Source organism: Olea europaea, chromosome 11, assembly GCF_002742605.1.
Source record: "Olea europaea var. sylvestris chromosome 11, O_europaea_v1, whole genome shotgun sequence".
Taxonomy (NCBI): Eukaryota; Viridiplantae; Streptophyta; class Magnoliopsida; order Lamiales; family Oleaceae; genus Olea; species Olea europaea.
This window is the reverse complement of record NC_036247.1, coordinates 10,235,050-10,252,634: the sequence shown is the minus strand read 5'-3', so window position 1 is coordinate 10,252,634 and position 17,585 is coordinate 10,235,050. Positions and strand designations below refer to the sequence as shown.

General features: G+C 36.1%; 1 protein-coding gene across 3 annotated transcripts; it reads left to right on the top strand.

Moving 5' to 3' along the window:
* Positions 1-409: 409 nt before the first annotated feature.
* LOC111403325 (serine/threonine-protein kinase 4) lies at positions 410-15,824 on the top strand. Of its 3 annotated transcripts, XM_023031780.1 has the most exons (18): positions 414-1,215; positions 2,174-2,262; positions 2,352-2,459; positions 2,613-2,720; positions 3,164-3,254; positions 3,488-3,540; positions 4,246-4,308; positions 9,351-9,395; positions 9,569-9,604; positions 9,841-9,896; positions 11,143-11,224; positions 12,127-12,252; positions 12,442-12,586; positions 12,921-13,074; positions 13,735-13,903; positions 14,923-15,123; positions 15,205-15,290; positions 15,479-15,824. In XM_023031780.1, exons 1-18 carry the CDS (start codon positions 498-500, stop codon positions 15,576-15,578), a joined length of 2,430 nt encoding a protein of 809 aa, XP_022887548.1. In that variant the 5' UTR covers positions 414-497; the 3' UTR covers positions 15,579-15,824. The 3 variants fall into 3 exon arrangements, 2 of the variants coding, with proteins under 2 accessions (XP_022887549.1, XP_022887548.1); XR_002704439.1 differs by lacking the exons at positions 15,205-15,290; positions 15,479-15,824 and adding an exon at positions 14,067-14,170 and having other exon boundaries at positions 410-1,215; positions 14,923-15,052; XM_023031781.1 differs by lacking the exons at positions 14,923-15,123; positions 15,205-15,290; positions 15,479-15,824 and adding an exon at positions 14,067-14,189 and having other exon boundaries at positions 410-1,215.
* The last annotated feature ends 1,761 nt before the right edge of the window (positions 15,825-17,585 follow it).

Sequence of the window (17,585 nt, the reverse complement as noted above, 5' to 3'; positions counted from 1 at the left end):
TCAATAAGTAACGCATAACATTTTTTAAAGTTCAATGGTCAAAACTCGACATTTTAAATTTCAGTAAGCAATCGAAGATGTTGACCTAAGTTTAATGATCAAAACTCAACATTTTAAATTTTAGTGATTAATCAAAAATATGAATTTAAGTTCAGTGACTATTGGATCAATTAATTCTTCAATTTCACTTAAAATGTTGAATAAGTGCTTGTTTGGTAGGAATTTTGATAATTGATTTTTGACTATTAAAGATAAAGTAGGTTCTATATGTAAGAGAAAAATTCAAAAATAATGATTTTGATGGTGAAATAATGATCAGAAAACTAATTTTAATTGACTTTTTAGTTGTAAGGATATTTCAATTTTTTTTAAATGGAATAGAAAATTTATTTTCTCTCAGGTACTGCGAACGAATTTTCCCCTTATTAGGTCAGGGTTTCCATTTTCATTTCTCGCCCTCTTTTTCAGTAACACAGAGGTCCAAGCTGCTACCAACAATGGAGATTTCCCCGAACTCCCGGCGGGCTCGAAAGACTCCGCCGCCGAAGAATTCAAAATTCTATTCTGCAGTCGTAATAAAAGACGATGCTTCATCAAGAGACCTCGAACCCGATCCAGAGTCATCGGATATATACTCCACAATGGTGTACAAAGATGACGTAGTTGAAGACGAGGAAGAATCGCTTCCTCCTTTATTAAAACGCCTCCCGAAAGACTTTGGTGGAGGCGGTGATGACGTGGGAGATTCGGACGATGATATGATCGCGAAAACTAATCGAAAGCGATCGAATTATTCGGAGAGGAATGTTGTGTCACCTTATGCGAAGCCACGGAGCACGGGGAGTATGGGGATGCCGACTTGGGAGAGGAAAAGCCCCAGGGATAAAATTGGGAAGGAGGAAAATGTGGGTGATTTTTCGACGTTTGTAGTGAGGGAGAGGGAAGACGAGGATGGAGAATTTGGGACGGTGGTAAGGAGTGGTGGTTCAGTTGGTGGGAATCGAGGGGGGACGATGAGGAGGGCAGTGGAGAGCATGCAGAAGGTGGGGGACGTGGGGATGATGGGGTACGGGAGGCAGAGGAAGAGTGGTGGCGAGAGTAGTAGTGAAGGGATTGGGCAAACACAGGTTAGTGGGAAAATGTCATCTAGTTCTATACCTGACAGTGTCATCAGGGAGGATCCCTTTACAAAGTACGAGTTGCTGCACGAGCTTGGTAAAGATTTGAATTTTACATCAAATTTACTTTCATTTGTGGGTTATAGCCGATGTGAAAATGCTTTTGTTTGTTTGGAATAAGGAAGATGGAATATTTTGCTGAGTTACACGTCTTTTTGGAAGTTTTGTAAAGAAGATTTGAAATTTTTGGTACATGACCAAATAACAGTTTTCCAGAATGTTTAAATAGGCTTTATTCTTCTCCCCTTTCTCAGAGTGTTGAAGGGGGATCTGCATGCTTTGGAGGTCATATGAACTAAAGAATTATAAGCTTTTTACTGTATGTGCATTTCAATTTGAAAATCTGGCAGGATTTGAAATATTTTTTCTAGCTGAATCTTACATGCATCCAGTAACTTGGTTTGACATTAAATGGCTGACAAAATGAGCGCTGAAGTGATATTTTATCACTGAACGAATGAATTACAGAGGCAAGCCATAATGTGATGGTCATCATTAATGTGAATCTCGGTAAATTTGAGCTAGGAGTACTATACACAGAAAGGAAGCCCCTTCATTGTACATCGCAAATTAAAAACTGAGCCTACATTTCATCTGAAAAAGGAAAAGCAACAGTTTTTCCAACATTTGCACATGAATAAGTGGGGGGGAGGGAGTTAATGGAGAACACTTTTACTTTGTGCACCTGATTGCTTACTATGATTGAGCTTTCTTGTACGCTTTGCTTCACTTTGAGGTATATGAAATCTCTGTTTGTTTCTTTTACCATAACACGTCGAAAAGCAAATATGTTTAGAGGAAATAAATTTTTTCATTTATACCCCAAAAAAAGGTTTGATTTTAGGTTCTGACAGAAGATTTCTATTCTTATCTGACTGCAAGAAAAAAAGAGGAAACTTGGTTTTCTGCAAAATATTTTCTTTGTATTTTACATTATAATAAGTGGATAAATGAAAATAAGATGCTTAAAGTTGATAGGTTTTAGCAATGAACAGGGAAGGGTTCATACGGGGCAGTCTACAAAGCTCGAGATATAAGGACTTCAGAATTGGTTGCTATCAAAGTGATATCATTATCTGAAGGGGTACATATTATATTCTTGAAATAATTGCGTCTGATACCATATAGGCTTGATGGAAGAATATGAAGTTCGAAATCTCATGAATTTTACAGGAGGAGGGTTATGAAGAAATTCGTGGTGAAATTGAGATGTTGCAACAATGTAGTCATCCTAATGTTGTTCGCTATCTAGGGAGCTACCAGGGAGAAGAATATCTTTGGGTATGAAGATCATCGGCCTTTGAGTATATGATAATTCTTATCTTTTTGGGACAGTACACATGATGTTTGCCCCCTCTGGAGTTTGTAAATCAGATAACGACTGCTCATTATGCACTGTAATGAAATTTCTGGGGATTTTGTGTTTGTTGGCAGATAGTAATGGAGTATTGTGGGGGCGGGAGTGTTGCTGACTTGATGAATGTTACTGACGAGCCTTTAGAGGAGTATCAGATAGCATATATTTGCAGAGAGGCATTGAAGGTACCTTCATGTCGGTTGGTTATATTTCAAAATGTATTAAGATCTGTATAACCATATCCTGCAGAATGCTCTAACTGTTATTGAGTAATAGGGATGATTTTCTCTATAAGAGATTGCTTCACCATCCAAGATTAAAACCTATTATGACTTGGCACGGATGTTTATTTCAGAGATTAATTATCACTACCTGCTTTTCCATACTAATCCTCTTTCATTAAAGTGCAAAAAGTGATGGTACTTGTTCCCATGATGTATAAAATAAGAGTAATTGGAATGGGTAGCTTGGAAAGAACTTATACGGAGAAATTGTCATTACTTTCAAACATGCCAAAATTGAAAATATGGACCTCTGGATTCTGTGTCTTTCTTGTAGTTAAAGGAACAAAATATTTCCTGCTGGCTGCTTTGTCTATTATGCTGAAAATTGATATTGTCTAATGCAGGGTCTCTCATACTTGCACTCAATTTTCAAGGTACATAGAGACATTAAAGGTGGTAATATTTTGTTGACTGAGCAAGGAGAGGTCAAATTGGGTGAGTGTCCATCAATATGTACCGGCCCGGAATATCAAAATTTGGCCGACCTTTTAAATGCCCCTTTTAGTTTGAATTTAACCTTTCCTTGTTCCTTTGGTGGATTTCATCACCAAGTTATCAATACTTGATCACGCCCTTCCATTTTAAACAATATAACAATAATATTTTATTAGATATTATGTCTATTGTTGCTTAATGCTATTGTAATATAGGATGATCAAAATGTGCAGGTGATTTTGGTGTTGCTGCACAATTGACAAGAACTATGTCTAAACGAAACACGGTATGCCTGACCCTTTTTAAATTATTTTGCATAAATCATAGATTGGTTAAAATGATCTCACTTGAGTTCAACTTGTTGCTGAAGCTTTTTAAAAAATAAATAAAGAAATGAATATACAAGCCCAATGGTACCTCGTTATTCTTCTTGATTCCTGCAATATTCTATTCTTCAAGTTTTTTATCATTAACGTTTGAAGAAATGATGAGTATAGGCGCTTGTGGTAGTATGATTTTCAGGAGGCATTCAAACATTTTATGGTTGATCTAGTTAAGCAGGGTACTGTGCCATTATGGTTATCCTTAAGCAGGTTTGGGGGTTTGGGGGCTTAAGCAGGTGAAAATTGATTGAAGCATTGTTGATAATTATGCATCACTTCAGTTTTGAGACCCTCAGAAAATGGAACATTAGAAACCTAGCTCTAAATATGTTGATTGTCTGTACCTGTCAAAAAAATATGTTGATTGTCTGTAAAAGTAAAGAGTAACTGAATGTGACGAAATTAATGCACAGACATCATCCTCAAAATTAATTGACTCCCCTATTCTATCAGTATGACATCCATCTGTTGTGGCAGTTTCTTAATTATTTGCTGGACGTATGATTTAGTCGTCTCTTTAATGTCCATTCTCTCTGCTGCACTAATTGTTCACTTTTCTTCTAAATTTTATCTGCTGAACTTCTTATTGGTAAAGTGTTTATTTTCAGTTCATCGGTACGCCGCATTGGATGGCTCCAGAAGTTATTCAAGAAAGCCGTTATGATGGCAAGGTAACCTGCACGTTTTGATATGGGCTGTAACCTGTTCACATAGGCATCTCATATAGAGTACTAGAATAGGAAACAATTCAATTGAATTAAATTTCAGCATTGAAGAAAATGCCATATATTTCAGTATGGATCAAGGCAACCATGCTCAAGATAGTCTTTATCTTTATCAACCAGAGATAACCATGGAAAGACATCATTATGATAGGAATTGCGTGCACTGCTCTTGATAATTATTGAGCGAAGTACATGAAAGCAATGAAACTGCACAGTAAGTTGAAGATGCATCACGTCCATCTCTATCTTCGGAGATGAAGAGCAAAGAAAATACTGATAATTCTTGACAAACTGAGAAGTCCTCAACAAGAAAAAAATTTAATATACAAATACCATGATAATGCTATTAAATATCCATTATTAGGCTTGTGGGATGAACTGGCCGGAATGATGGCTTGGTGGAATCTACCAACGTGTATAGGAGGTGACTTTAATGTGGTTCGATTTCCTATTGAGAGGTCGAACGGTGGGAGACTCACAGGGGCTATGGAGGAGTTTTCAGATTTTATAAGGGAGAATATGTTGGTGGATTTGCCTATGATTGGAGGAAATTTTACCTGGTCATCTAATCGGGATCAACTTGTTCTTTCTCGTATAGACAGATTCTTGATATGCAGAGAGTGGGAGGCTAAGTATTCAGATGTCATTCAGAGAAGATTAGGGAGGGTGTACTCTGATCATTTTCCCATTATGTTAATTGGGAACAAGACGGGTGGAGGACGAAGGCCTTTTAGGTTTGAGAAAATGTGGTTGAAAGTTGAAGGTTTTAGGGAGCAAGTATAGACTTGGTGGACATCTTACGATGTCAAGGGGTCTCCTAGTTTTGTGTTGGATCAGAAGTTGAAGCCTTTGAAAAGAGACTTAAAGAAATGGAATAAGGAGGTTGTGGGCAATGTGAACTGTCGTAAAATTCAGTGTCTTTCAGAGATTGATGAGTTGGATAGGTGGGAGGAGAGTCGAAGGTTGGCTAGGGAGGAGAAGGAGAAACGTAGAGCATTGAGGGAAGAATTGGAGAGGTTAGTGGAGATGGAGGAGATTGCATGGCGTCAGAAATCTAGGGTCAATTGGTTGAAAGAAGTAGATAAATGTACTAAGTTTTTTCACAGGATCGCTAATTCTAATAGGCGGAAAAACTCTATCACAGTGTTGGAAGTGGATGGGATAACTTATGAAGAACCACTCGAAATTGGAAGTCAATTGGTGAATTTCTATCAGAATCTATATTAGGAACAGTTTGAGTGGAGATCAGAGTTGGAAGGATTGGATTTTTCTACTATCACGGAGGATGATGCCGAGTGGTTAGAGCGACCTTTTGAAGAGGATGAAATCAAGGAGGTAATGTTTAGCATGGACGAGGATAAGGCCCTTGGACCGGACGGTTTTTTGTTCTCATTTTACAAGGCTTGTTGGGAGGTGGTGTGATCGAAAATTTTGGATGTGTTTACATATTTTTTTGAACGTGGCAGGTTCCAAAAAAGTTCTAATGCTACATTTGTGGTGCTGATCCCTAAGAAATCGGGAACGATCGACATTAAGGACTTTCGTTCTATTAGCCTAATATGTGGGGGGTATAAGATTATTGCGAAAGTCCTAGCGAACAGATTAAAGGAGGTGCTCGGGAAAGTAGTGTCTAAGTTTCAGAATGCTTTCATAAAAGTTCGCCAGATTTTGGACTCTGTGCTTATAGCGAATGAATGCATTGATTCAAGATTGCGTTTGGGAATTCCTGGGATGCTATGTAAGCTCGATATTCAGAAGGCATATGATCATGTGAACTGGGGGTTCCTTCTGTATATGCTTAGGCGGTGCGGCTTCGGGGATAAGTGGTGTAAATGGATTCAGTTCTGTATTTCTACTTTTTTCGTTTTCAGTTATGGTCAACGGAACGTCGGAGGGTTATTTTCGGAGTAGTAGAGGATTGCGGCAAGGGGATCTACTATCCCCATTGCTTTTTGTTATTGTGATGGAGGCTTTCAGTAGGATGTTTGAAAGAGCTGTGGGAGAGGGTTTGGTAAGGGGCTTTAGGGTTGGCCAATTGCAGGTGTCTCATTTGCTATTTGCAGATGACACGTTGATCTTATGTTATGCGGATGATGAACAGTTCAGGAACCTGCGTCGTTTGCTCCTATGTTTTGAAGCGGTGTCTGGATTAAAAATCAATTTGGGGAAATCTGAGGTTATTCCAGTTGGGGAGGTCACTAACATGGAGGAGTTGGCTGGCATATTGGGATGTAGGATTGCACAATTGCCCATGTCATATTTAGGCCTCCTGCTAGGGGCACGGTTTAAAAGTACACATATTTGGAATGGTATTATGGAAAGAATGGAGAGGAGATTAGCAGGGTGGAAGCGTATGTATCTTTCTAAGGGAGGCCAACTTACTCTTATTAAATCCACTCTCTTAAATCTCCCCACTTACTTTTTGTCATTGTTTCCTATTCCGGTTGCAGTGGCAAATAGATTAGAGAGATTTCAAAGAGAATTCTTGTGGGCAGGGTTAGGGGAGGAGAGGAAAATGCATTTCCTATGTATCTTTCTAAGGAAGGCCAACTTACTCTTATTAAATCCACTCTCTTAAATCTCCCCACTTACTTTTTGTCATTGTTTCCTATTCCGGTTGCAGTGGCAAATAGATTAGAGAGATTTCAAAGAGAATTCTTGTGGGCAGGGTTAGGGGAGGAGAGGAAAATGCATTTGGTTAATTGAGGTACTATTTGTTTGCCTATGAGGATGAGGGGGCTTGGAGTGAAGAGCCTTGTTTTGTTTAATAAGACTTTATTGGGCAAGTGGTTGTGGGGATTTGGAGTGGAGAGGGAGAGCTTTTGGAGAGAAATCATTGGGGCAAAGTATGGTGTGATGGAGGGGGGTTGGTGTACGGTTGAGGGTCGTGGCTCCTATAGGGTGAGTTTGTGGAGGTATATCCGACGGGAATGGAGTGATTTTAGGGACAAACTAAATTTTGTGGTGGGAAATGGCAATGATATTAGATTTTGGGATGATAGTTGGTGTGACGATCAACCGTTAAAGGAGGGATTTCCTTCATTGTATCGCATTGGGTTAGAGCTTGCTGCTATGGTGGGTGATGTATTAGACATTTATAATGGGGGCTATAGTTGGAATATTACTTCTGGGAGGAGTTTATAGGATTGGGAATTGGAAGATTATTCATTGTTTTTAACTGCTCTGCATGAGATACAAATTCGGGTAGGAGAAGATGATTGTAGCAGGTGGCGGTTGGCTCAAGATGGTATTTTTTCAGTTCGCTCATACTTTCAATCCCTTTTGGGATTTGTGGAAACTTCATTACCTTGGAAGATGGTATGGCAAAGCAAATTGCCTCCACGGGTAGCATTTTTATTGTGGGCAGTTATGAGGAGGCAGGTGTCAACGGTGGATAATCTTCGACGAAAAGGATTTTATGTAACCGAGTGGTGCTATATGTGCAAGAAGGACGGAGAGACGATTGATCATTTATTCATTCATTGTGATGGTGTACGTTGGCTTTGGAACAATATTCTGGCTTCTCAATCAATGGATTGGGTGCTACCTACGCGTATAGAAGACGTGGTGCAGGCATGGAGAAGAAAACTTCGCGATAAGGATGGCAAACTTCTCTGAAATCTTATTCCGGGATGCATTGTATGGTACATATGGAGAGAACAGAACGATCGATGTTTCGAAGATCAAACAAAGACAACAGAGCAGATAAGAGAATTATTTTACTTGACTTTGTATACTTGGTTTAATGCAGTGGTTAAAAATCCTATTGTAGTGTTGCCTAATTTCATGTTGTTCCTTTCATGCCTAAAGTGATTGTATACCTCCCGTGTACTCTCTTTTAAGGAATAAAATTCTTTGATTACCTATAAAAAAAAAAAAAAAAAAAAAGGTGAAAGCAACCTGAGCTCCACTTCTTTATTTTAAAAATCTTTCTTTGACTCATGAGAAGGTTCCTTATAGTGTCCCCATTGCATCCTTAAGAAACCTTCTTCGTCCGATTTCTTTTACTATCCAAGGCTGCTAGATAAGTTTTACTTAATGATCAAAGACAAGAATAATTTTATTTTTCCCAATTATTATGCCAATCTTATCTTCTCAAACATTTTCCGGTTAATAAATCAAGTAATCTGTACGACCTTTATAGAGATACCAAGTTTTAAAATACATATAATACCAAACCAAGGGTAAATAAGTGATTTTCTTAAATTCTTTCTATCCCTTCCAATCAAATACCGATGACGCAACTCGTTACCACACAATTTGATTTTAATGTCTAGATAATCCTGAAACTCAGATATCTAAGAGTGTGTTTGATTGTCAATATTTTCCATAAAAAATGTCATTTTTTCCATTCAAATTCATATTTTTGTGCTATTTGATTTATATTTTTTTCATGAAAAATATTTTCTTACATTTGATCAGTGGTCATATTTTCCTTGAAAACGAGTAAAATATTTTCTTTATGGGATTATGTTTTTATTTTTCAAATAATTTACTCTCTCTCTCATCTACTCCCCCCCCTGTTCCATTTATTACCAATAAAAAATGGACAAGTATAACATTTTTGAGGTTGAAAATAAAATTAATCAAACACATTTAATTGACAATTTCCATGCAAATAATTTCTAGGCAATTCAATTGCCTGTAATTTATTTTCTTTCCATGTAAATTTCATGCTTGCAATCGAACACGCCATAATTCTTATACATATTGAATTAATCATCAATTGTTATATTCTCTAAGAAAGGAAATTTTTGGGGGATAACTTACTTGACAATAAAGCTTAAAGTTGAGGAAACCATAAATTAAAATTTTAAAATTCTATATTGTCAAAAAATTGAAATACATACTTCATAGCTGAAAATATGCTATCCAATTCTTTGGCATTGCCAGTCATTTGTTGGTGCTTTATTGCTCACAATTGAAATTATATTCCTTCACTTAGAGAAGTGGCATTATTGCTAACATCATCCGACATTCTTCCTCAGGTAGATGTGTGGGCTCTGGGAGTGTCTGCAATTGAAATGGCAGAGGTATGTCTTTAGATTCGGTCTAGTTATAGCATGATTGATATTCATTGGCCCTTTCAACAGTCCTTATCCTGTTGCTCTGGGTTCTCAGTCTTGATCCTTTTGAATATTTTATTGATGCAGTATCAATACTGATGTATGGTTTGCTGACTCTTCAAACTTGTTTTAATTTTCAGGGACTTCCTCCAAGAGCAACAGTTCATCCTATGAGGGTTAGTCCAAGAATTCAAGAATATATACATTTATATTACTTGTGTCGTCTACTGGTTCCATGGTTTTACATTATTAAATTGTGTGATTGTTACCGTATTACATTTGTAATTTTGTTTTATCACTTGTTAAGCGTTTATAGGGGAAAAAATCACAATTGCATTTGCATCACCACGTTGTGCATGCCTAATTTTATCATTTGATTCAATGGACTAACATATTCGAAACTTGTGATTAGGTATTGTTTATGATTTCCATCGAACCTGCTCCAATGCTTGAGGATAAAGAGAAATGGTTCGTCTTTAATTCCTTGTTTTAGTTGATGAATTTTATCTAAAAGTTCGCTTGGATAAATTGTTGAGTTATATATTCACTGGTTTATTTAGAAGTTTGCTGCCATTCATGCCATACTGCTAGTGCTCCATTTTGCAGCCATGTCACTCCATCAAATACATCATTTATATGCTATAGTGTGAACACTAACATTGTTAGCCTTCTAACTTTTGGTCCCTTTAATGTTTAAAATCTGCATGTAATTGATTGGACTCACAATTGGAATATGATAACCCTAATTAAATTAAAGTGACTACCAGCTGATTATACTGCCCACCCCATTCACATCGTCATTCTAATTATTCCTTATTTCTACTAATTGTCATCAGTTCACCTACTTTTGCTAGTTTTTATCAAGTCAACCATACTAATTCTAGTTGATGTAATGTATACTTTATTTTCTTTTCTGAATTTAAAATGTATCATTACCCAAATATTTTTGTGATAATGCTCAGAATTAGCCATTTCAATCAATTAATGACTGCCTATGCCTTCAGGAATTGTAAGCTTCGTTCATTTTCTGGCTTGATATATGTTGCAAATTCTTTAAATGTAAGAATATTGATTGATTGTGGACATAATAATTCAAAAAATGCAACTACTTTCACTTATAGTATCATAAATTCAAACTAATTATATCAACTGCGTTATATTAATGAAGAACAATCTTTTTTCTGGTTCTGGAGCCAAGATCCACTTTATTAGGGTTGAGTTAAGTCCTTGCTTCTTCCCAGTTCCCTCAAATGTGAACTAGTGAAATGTTGAGTTTTAGTTTAGTGAGTTGAATGAACTATCCTCCAGGCATCTAGGAGTTGGGAAGGTTCAGGAAAGGGGTAAAAATGTTAGAAGATAGAGGTAAAGGAGATTTATTTTTAATGGGTGGAAACAAGATTATAAAATTATATTGCGGTACTTTTTCATTTGAATAATTGATTGTGTGTCTTCATGTTGAAAGTTGGGACATTATTCTGCTGAGAGAAAGCCTGGCACCCAAGGTCCATATTCTCACGGTTTTAGCAAATCAACATTTTAGACCTGTCATTGCATTGCTTTCATCATTGGGTTTTCGAAATTCCAGCCTTAAGTTGTGGAAAGAGAACATAGAAATTTTTTCTTTTGACCTCCCATCTCAATATAATAGATATGAAATCTATCTGCATTATTTTTGTGATCTGGAGACTTAACTCTTAAGTAATTTATGTTGCAGGTCACTTGTCTTCCATGACTTTGTTGCGAAGTGCCTTACAAAGGACCCCCGGCTTCGGCCCACGGCAGCGGAGATGCTGACGGTATTTCTTATTTGTATTTAATTGTACATATTTAACTTACACTGATTCTATATACATCATCTTTTGTAGACTGATTGAGCATTTCATGATTTTTTTTCTTAGCTATTTCTGTTGTGCATTTATTGCTCTGAATAATTAATTATTTTTCAGAAATTTAAATATTGAACCAGTGCTTCAATTGAATGGATATTTACTCCTTTTTTTCGCAAAATTCTGATGCACTTTGGGTATAGACACTACAATTTATTTCCCCATGGGGTAAAGTTTTTCTGGCACACCTATCATCAAAGGAGTGCCTCCTCTAAGGAATGGAGTGGAGACGTCTTTTATGTACATATGGGATTTCTCTTCAATCGATTTCAATGGTTTGACCTCTTTTGTGTGCACTTGCATTGTAAGTGTGAGAACACGTGGTATGTCTGTCGGTTATTGATCCCAGAATCTAAATTAAATTTATTTATTTCAAAATCCAATTTCATATTTAACCGCATATAGCCACCAGATCAAAAATGCAACCACAAGTGTCGATGAATATCGAAAAGAATGCATCACTCAAATGAACATGCAAGAGGAATTCACCAAAAAAGATAAAAAAAAAAAAAAAAAAAAAAAAAAAAAGAAAAAATGGAATTGGACTCACACTCATTTCCCTTATACAAAATGTTGATTAACATCATGAAAGGAAGAGAATTTAAAAAAAAAAAAAAAAAAAAAAAAAAGAGAAAATAAAAAAAAAAAAAAAAAAAAAAAAAAAAAAAAAAAAAAAAAAGAACAAATGGCAAAGTCGTGAGGCTGTAAGATGTTGAATTATCTCTATATGTTTTTGTTAACTTTTAAGTGTGTGTTGGATTTGATTGCTATTTTTTGCTTCTTACCTCTTTCTCTGCACTTCTGTATGCAAGCACAAATTCATTGAAAAATGCAAAAATGAAGCTTCAGCTATGCTGCCAAAGATTGAAAAGGCAAAACAAATCAGGGCGTCAATTGCTCTGCAAACACATGATACCACATCAGTCTCTCCCTTACCAGTAAGCTGATTTTATATTGTATCATTTTTCAAAATTAGTTCATTTCATTTTAGTTTTGCAATCACGCGTCTATTTTTCCTTGCATAAAATGTGAAAGGGAAAGGAGATCTTATCTTTTTCTCTCTTTCACGCGCATGGACACTTGCAATTTTCTTAAATTGTTAGATTTACCACTAGTAGTTTTTGTAGCCACTGGGAGATTCAACATCACATGAAGCTATTGTCAACACAGTTCCATCTAAGCGTCGTGACGATTTGCATGTTTTAAATGGAGCAATTGCTGTCAGTGGTACGAATAAAGCACCACCTGATGGAGCAAAACCAGATGGAGAAGGTACTCATTTCTCTCATACTCTCTAAACTAATTTGAGATTACCTCTCCACAAATAAGACCTTTGATTAATTGAGTTACTTAAAGAAGAGGATGAATTTCTACCATGGTCTTTCTTATAGGCAGCAACTCTTCTTAAGATACTTTTGGTTTTTGGTAAGAGAAGTATGGTGTCCCAGGAGGATCCTGCTTGCACATTTGCTTTATTTTCTGCTTTTTTTGTAATTGTTTTTCTTTGTGGTCTTTCTTTGGTGGTGAGATGACTGTTGGGGCTGTATTAGATTGAATTACGAATTTCTGAATTTGCTAGTGAATGACTTAAGATGTAATGTTCCAGGTGACTTTGGGACTGTAATAGTTCATGACAATGTTGAAACTGCTAAAACAGCTACTCTGACAACATTAAAAAGCGTAAAAGAATCCTCTCCTGCTCTAAGGCATGCTGGAAGTCTTTCGGTCAGTGGAGTTGGAGATAAAGAAATTGACTCTTGGTATTCTTCTCCTTTTATTTCCAATTTTTTTCATGGGCACCTAATTACCAACCCCCAAGAAAGAAAATGAGGGCATCTGTTGCACTTCAAATCACTTTTGCAGTAGGGTTGTGCCTGTTAATCATCTCTCTTTCCGATATTTCTCATTTTTCTTGCATATATTGAGCAGCTGATAATTCCTTGGGATGAATGAGTTGTAAATAAAGCAAATCAACTCACTCTCTCTCTCTCTCTATTATTATTATTATTATTATTATTTTGTAAAAGTATCTTTTCTCTGTTATGTTTGCACTTAGCATTAACTTCTTGCTAGGCTATCCTAATATTTATTGGTGAGCCCTTCATCAAATCTGAGGGTTGCTTTGTGCTACATTTGTAACTCTGAAAAATTGTCTATTGGCATATATATTTACATTCGGTTGCTTTCTTCTTCAAGTAAACTATTAAGGTATTTATCCCCGATTAGAATATTGAGAGTTCTGGTTTTTTATTTTTATTTTTATTTTTTTGTTTCACATTTTAATATCACCTTATTGAGTTTTGCAATTTCGTAGTGGTAGTGAAGTTACTTCATATGCTCGTGCATGCCTAATGTGTTTCTACAACTTCTGCACATGATTTTGAATGTGAACCAATTTATTTACAAATTTATGGTGTCAGGATTGGCAATGTCCCAATTGGAGGATCTCAAGCATCTTCACCCATGTTTGTCTCACCCGAACAAAACTTCAAGGCAGATAGTGTTCCCCAAGGAACCGTTGGCAGTAATGTTGGCATCACTGGTGCTTCACTTGCTAATGAGACTGTCAGCAGAAAAGCATTAGATAAGGTAGTTTCTATCCTCAACTTCGAAAGTTCACCGATAAAACTGTTTCTGCAAGCGATTTAAAAAACACAAGACTTGACTCTCTTTTTAAAAGAAAGAGATTGATGAATTTAATTGATGTTGGCCACAGTCCATAGACAAGTATGCTATGTCAGTGCATTTGCAGGTGTGGGATTGTGAGGGTGCTGATTTGATTCCTTGAAGAATTGCAACTGAGATGGTTGCTGAAGCCGGTGAAGAAATAATGTAAAATCATATAACGCATAGAAGGTATAAAAACTGTACAAAAAAATCCACATATAATGATTGGAGTACAATAAATTACTCAGGTAAAGAATTCAAAAGTGCCTCATAATTATATGTTGGTGCATGAAGTTAACTCAAAGTGATGGTCGGGATGCTGACTGGGTAGTGGGTACCTGTGCAGAGTGGATTTGCTAGCTCTGGTAGTCCCTTGTGTATCGTACTACATATAATGGCTAAAGTAGTAAAACCCATCTATACCTGAAGCGTGATGCACAAGGTAGGTCCAAGCCCACCTTATTTAAAAACTAGGAGTTGGTACTGTTAGATGCTCACTGATGATATATCAGCAGATCTCTACTCCCACATTTACTTATTTGATGAGGACACTACATGTGAAGAAATTATCATTTTGATGCTCTAGTATCCTCTATTATCGACTGCCAAAATTAAATTTTAGCCTGTTAGACATATAAAAACTAGGAGTTGTAGCTTATCTGGTGATCAGTCTTCTTCGACAGTAGGTTTCTTTTGCCGAATGCCAGGTAAATAAGATACTGATGCTGCCAAACAATTACATTATTGGTAACAAATAACTTCCAGTTGAGCTTTTGCATCGAGCTTTATCCTGTGGTATTTTAGCTTCTTTCCTTGCTGCCTTTCAAATGAATTTAGCTCCATTCTTTCTTTTTTTTTTTTTTTTACAATTTTAGTTTTGCTATTTCATTTACATTTATGGTTGGTGATCTATTCTTATTCCGGTACTATCTCTGTGTTAGCTTTGGTCCATATACTCTGCCGGTAATACAGTCCCAATTCCATTTTTGAGGGCGACAGATATATCGCCAATTGCACTTTTGTCGGACAACGTCCTCGGAGGATGGCAGCAGGAGAGTGGTGGAATCGTAGCTATAGAAGCAATGCAGGAGCTTTTTACTGGTGACGCTCAACCTAAAAAGGGTAGAAGTAGACAAAACGAGGTGACGTACTCTTTCTCCTCAGTTATCTCTTTGATATGATTTCTTATCCCTGTTTTAATGTAATGCCGTTGTGCGATACAGGTGCCCCTTCCTCCAAGTGTATATCAAAGGCTTACTTCAAGTCCAACTCTAATGAATCTCGCTCAGGCATTGGCGTACCACAAAATGTAGGACTTCCTTTTCACCCCAAAAATGGAATACAGTTCTCTCTAATAGTCTTGCGAAAGTGGTGGTGTAAATGGGGCCTAGCCGACTAGCGCAAGCTTTGCTTCACTTTCAGAAATGATGTACTTCATAATTCGGATATTTTACGGACTCAAATGATGTACATTTACTCAGATTTTTTTTGTTCCAGGTGCTATGAAGAGATGCCACTTCAGGAAATGCAAGCAGCACAAGAGCAGCAGACCATTCAAAACCTTTCTGATACACTTCGAACTATTTTAAGATTATGAGTTTTCTAGTTTTTTTACATAAATGTACATCGAATGCATGTCTACTATTCTGAACGCATAAAAAGACAATTCGAGAAGTTTGGTACATAGGTTTTTTTTGTTTTTTTATTTTTTTTATTTTTCGGGTCTTCCCTCTTTACAAAGCATTATCTGTTGCTATTTATTGCTATTACACAATTATTACTGTCTAATGGAAATTGGTGGCTGTATCAGATTTGGGACGAAAGAGTACGCCAATTCATTCCATCCAGGGCCATCCCTCGTAGTCGTAGCTTACCTATTCTCCCAATGCAATCTGTCTTTGTAGGGGCTCATCATCAGGAATTTAGGTTAAACTTAAAATAAGAGAAGTGAAAAGAGGGAGATGCGCCAGAGATTTTAGAGGCGTGACTTCCTCGATCACGAATTGTGGTGTTATTAATTTTTAATTTCAGAAACATAGACACATTTGACATGTGAAGGACACATTGCATCTTTTATTTTAACCTTTGATTGTCATAAAGACAGATTATACATGCGACGTCACAGGGAAAAAAAAAAAAATATAGTGCATGTTTGGTAGTGAATTTTTATTTTTATTTTTTTCAAAAAATCAATTTTTTGATAGTTAATTTCACTATTCCAACTGTCAATTTTGACTTCCTTCCCTCACAGGTAAGATTCACTTTTCTCAGTAACGATTAAAATCAATTCTCAAAATTATTACCGAACAAGTTTATAGACAATGTTTAAGGATATTTTTAAGAGATTCTTTAAATATAAAATACTCTATTTTAAAGGGTCAATGTTTAAAAACGAACTCCAAGAAATTCTCTATTTTAACTTTTTAAAGTAGAGAGTGTGTTTGACTTTTCAAATTTAAATAGTCAAATTCACTCTCTATTTTTAATGTACAATAATTTCATTTAATACATTACAAATTTCAATACTCTACAATTTAAATTTTTCAAATTATATTTGAATTAATTGTTCATATATATATATATGAATAAAATGTGGAGAAATTATTAAATATTCATTAAAAAATACAAAATAAAGAATCAAAATAGAAAGTTTGTTGGGATTTATAAAAAAAAATTACTATCTAAATTTAAATATGTTTTCTATTATGCATAATATACTATTTATAAATAAAGAGTCTTTTGGAGATATTTTAAAGCACCCAAGATTTAAAAGTTCTATTAGAAGAAGTGATTAAACGAAATTAATATATATATATTAATTTTAAGAAAACAACTCATTATCTATTTATTAGATATTAATGTCACATAGACATGAAGTCTTCCAGCTAGGATGCTACTTAGACACTAATTCATTAGTGTGCATTAGAGATGCTGTTGTTTCTAGAGTTTGAATTCACTCCTTCGAAAACAATCGGACAGAATTACCTGAATGCAGGAATTGATCAACAGGATCAGAAATTGTAATTCGAGCCCACCGACTTCACGATGTGTCCTTAAAACGAATTTGCTGCCTTCAATGGTGCTAAAGGCGTCCAGCAATCGTTTCCCAGGATAGAACGAATTTTTCGTCTCCTACGGAAGCAGCACTGCAGTCTGTAGGAGTTCCAACGAACTCAACGAAGTGTTTTTGACTTCGAGACAATATCAGAACGAGAGAGAGGGAAATGAGATTCAAAGCACAGAAAGTTTGCAATGAAAATGGTGTAAATTTTCTGGTAGAAAGGCTGGCTATTTATAGACTTGTTCGTGGCCATTCGAACAGTCATCACCTTTCAGACAAGTCTCAAAAATCCGAACAAACATACTGTTCTTAAAACTCGTGTCTGTTAAGTCGGTTAACAGTCGACTGTTTGGTCGGTAAACAGTCGACTGTTTGGTCGGTAAACAGTCGAAACAGTCGACTGTTACAAGAAAATAAAACACCCGGAATAAGCCAAAATTTAAATAAATTTTGTACCCAAGAATTTGATTATTTACAATTTGGCCCAAAATTTTAAATAAATTTTGTCCAAAAAGTTAATATAGTGTAAAGGTCGACCCGGAC

What these genes read in the sequence shown, in the direction of transcription:
- LOC111403325 (XM_023031780.1), top strand. Translation starts at nt 498, where the DNA reads ATGGAGATTTCCCCGAACTCCCGGCGGGCTCGAAAGACTCCGCCGCCG. An exon ending in TTTGCAGAGAGGCATTGAAG is followed by an intron (nt 2,721 to 3,163) that starts GTACCTTCATGT and finishes TGTCTAATGCAG; the next exon opens with GGTCTCTCATACTTGCACTC. An exon ending in CTATGTCTAAACGAAACACG is followed by an intron (nt 3,541 to 4,245) that starts GTATGCCTGACC and finishes GTTTATTTTCAG; the next exon opens with TTCATCGGTACGCCGCATTG.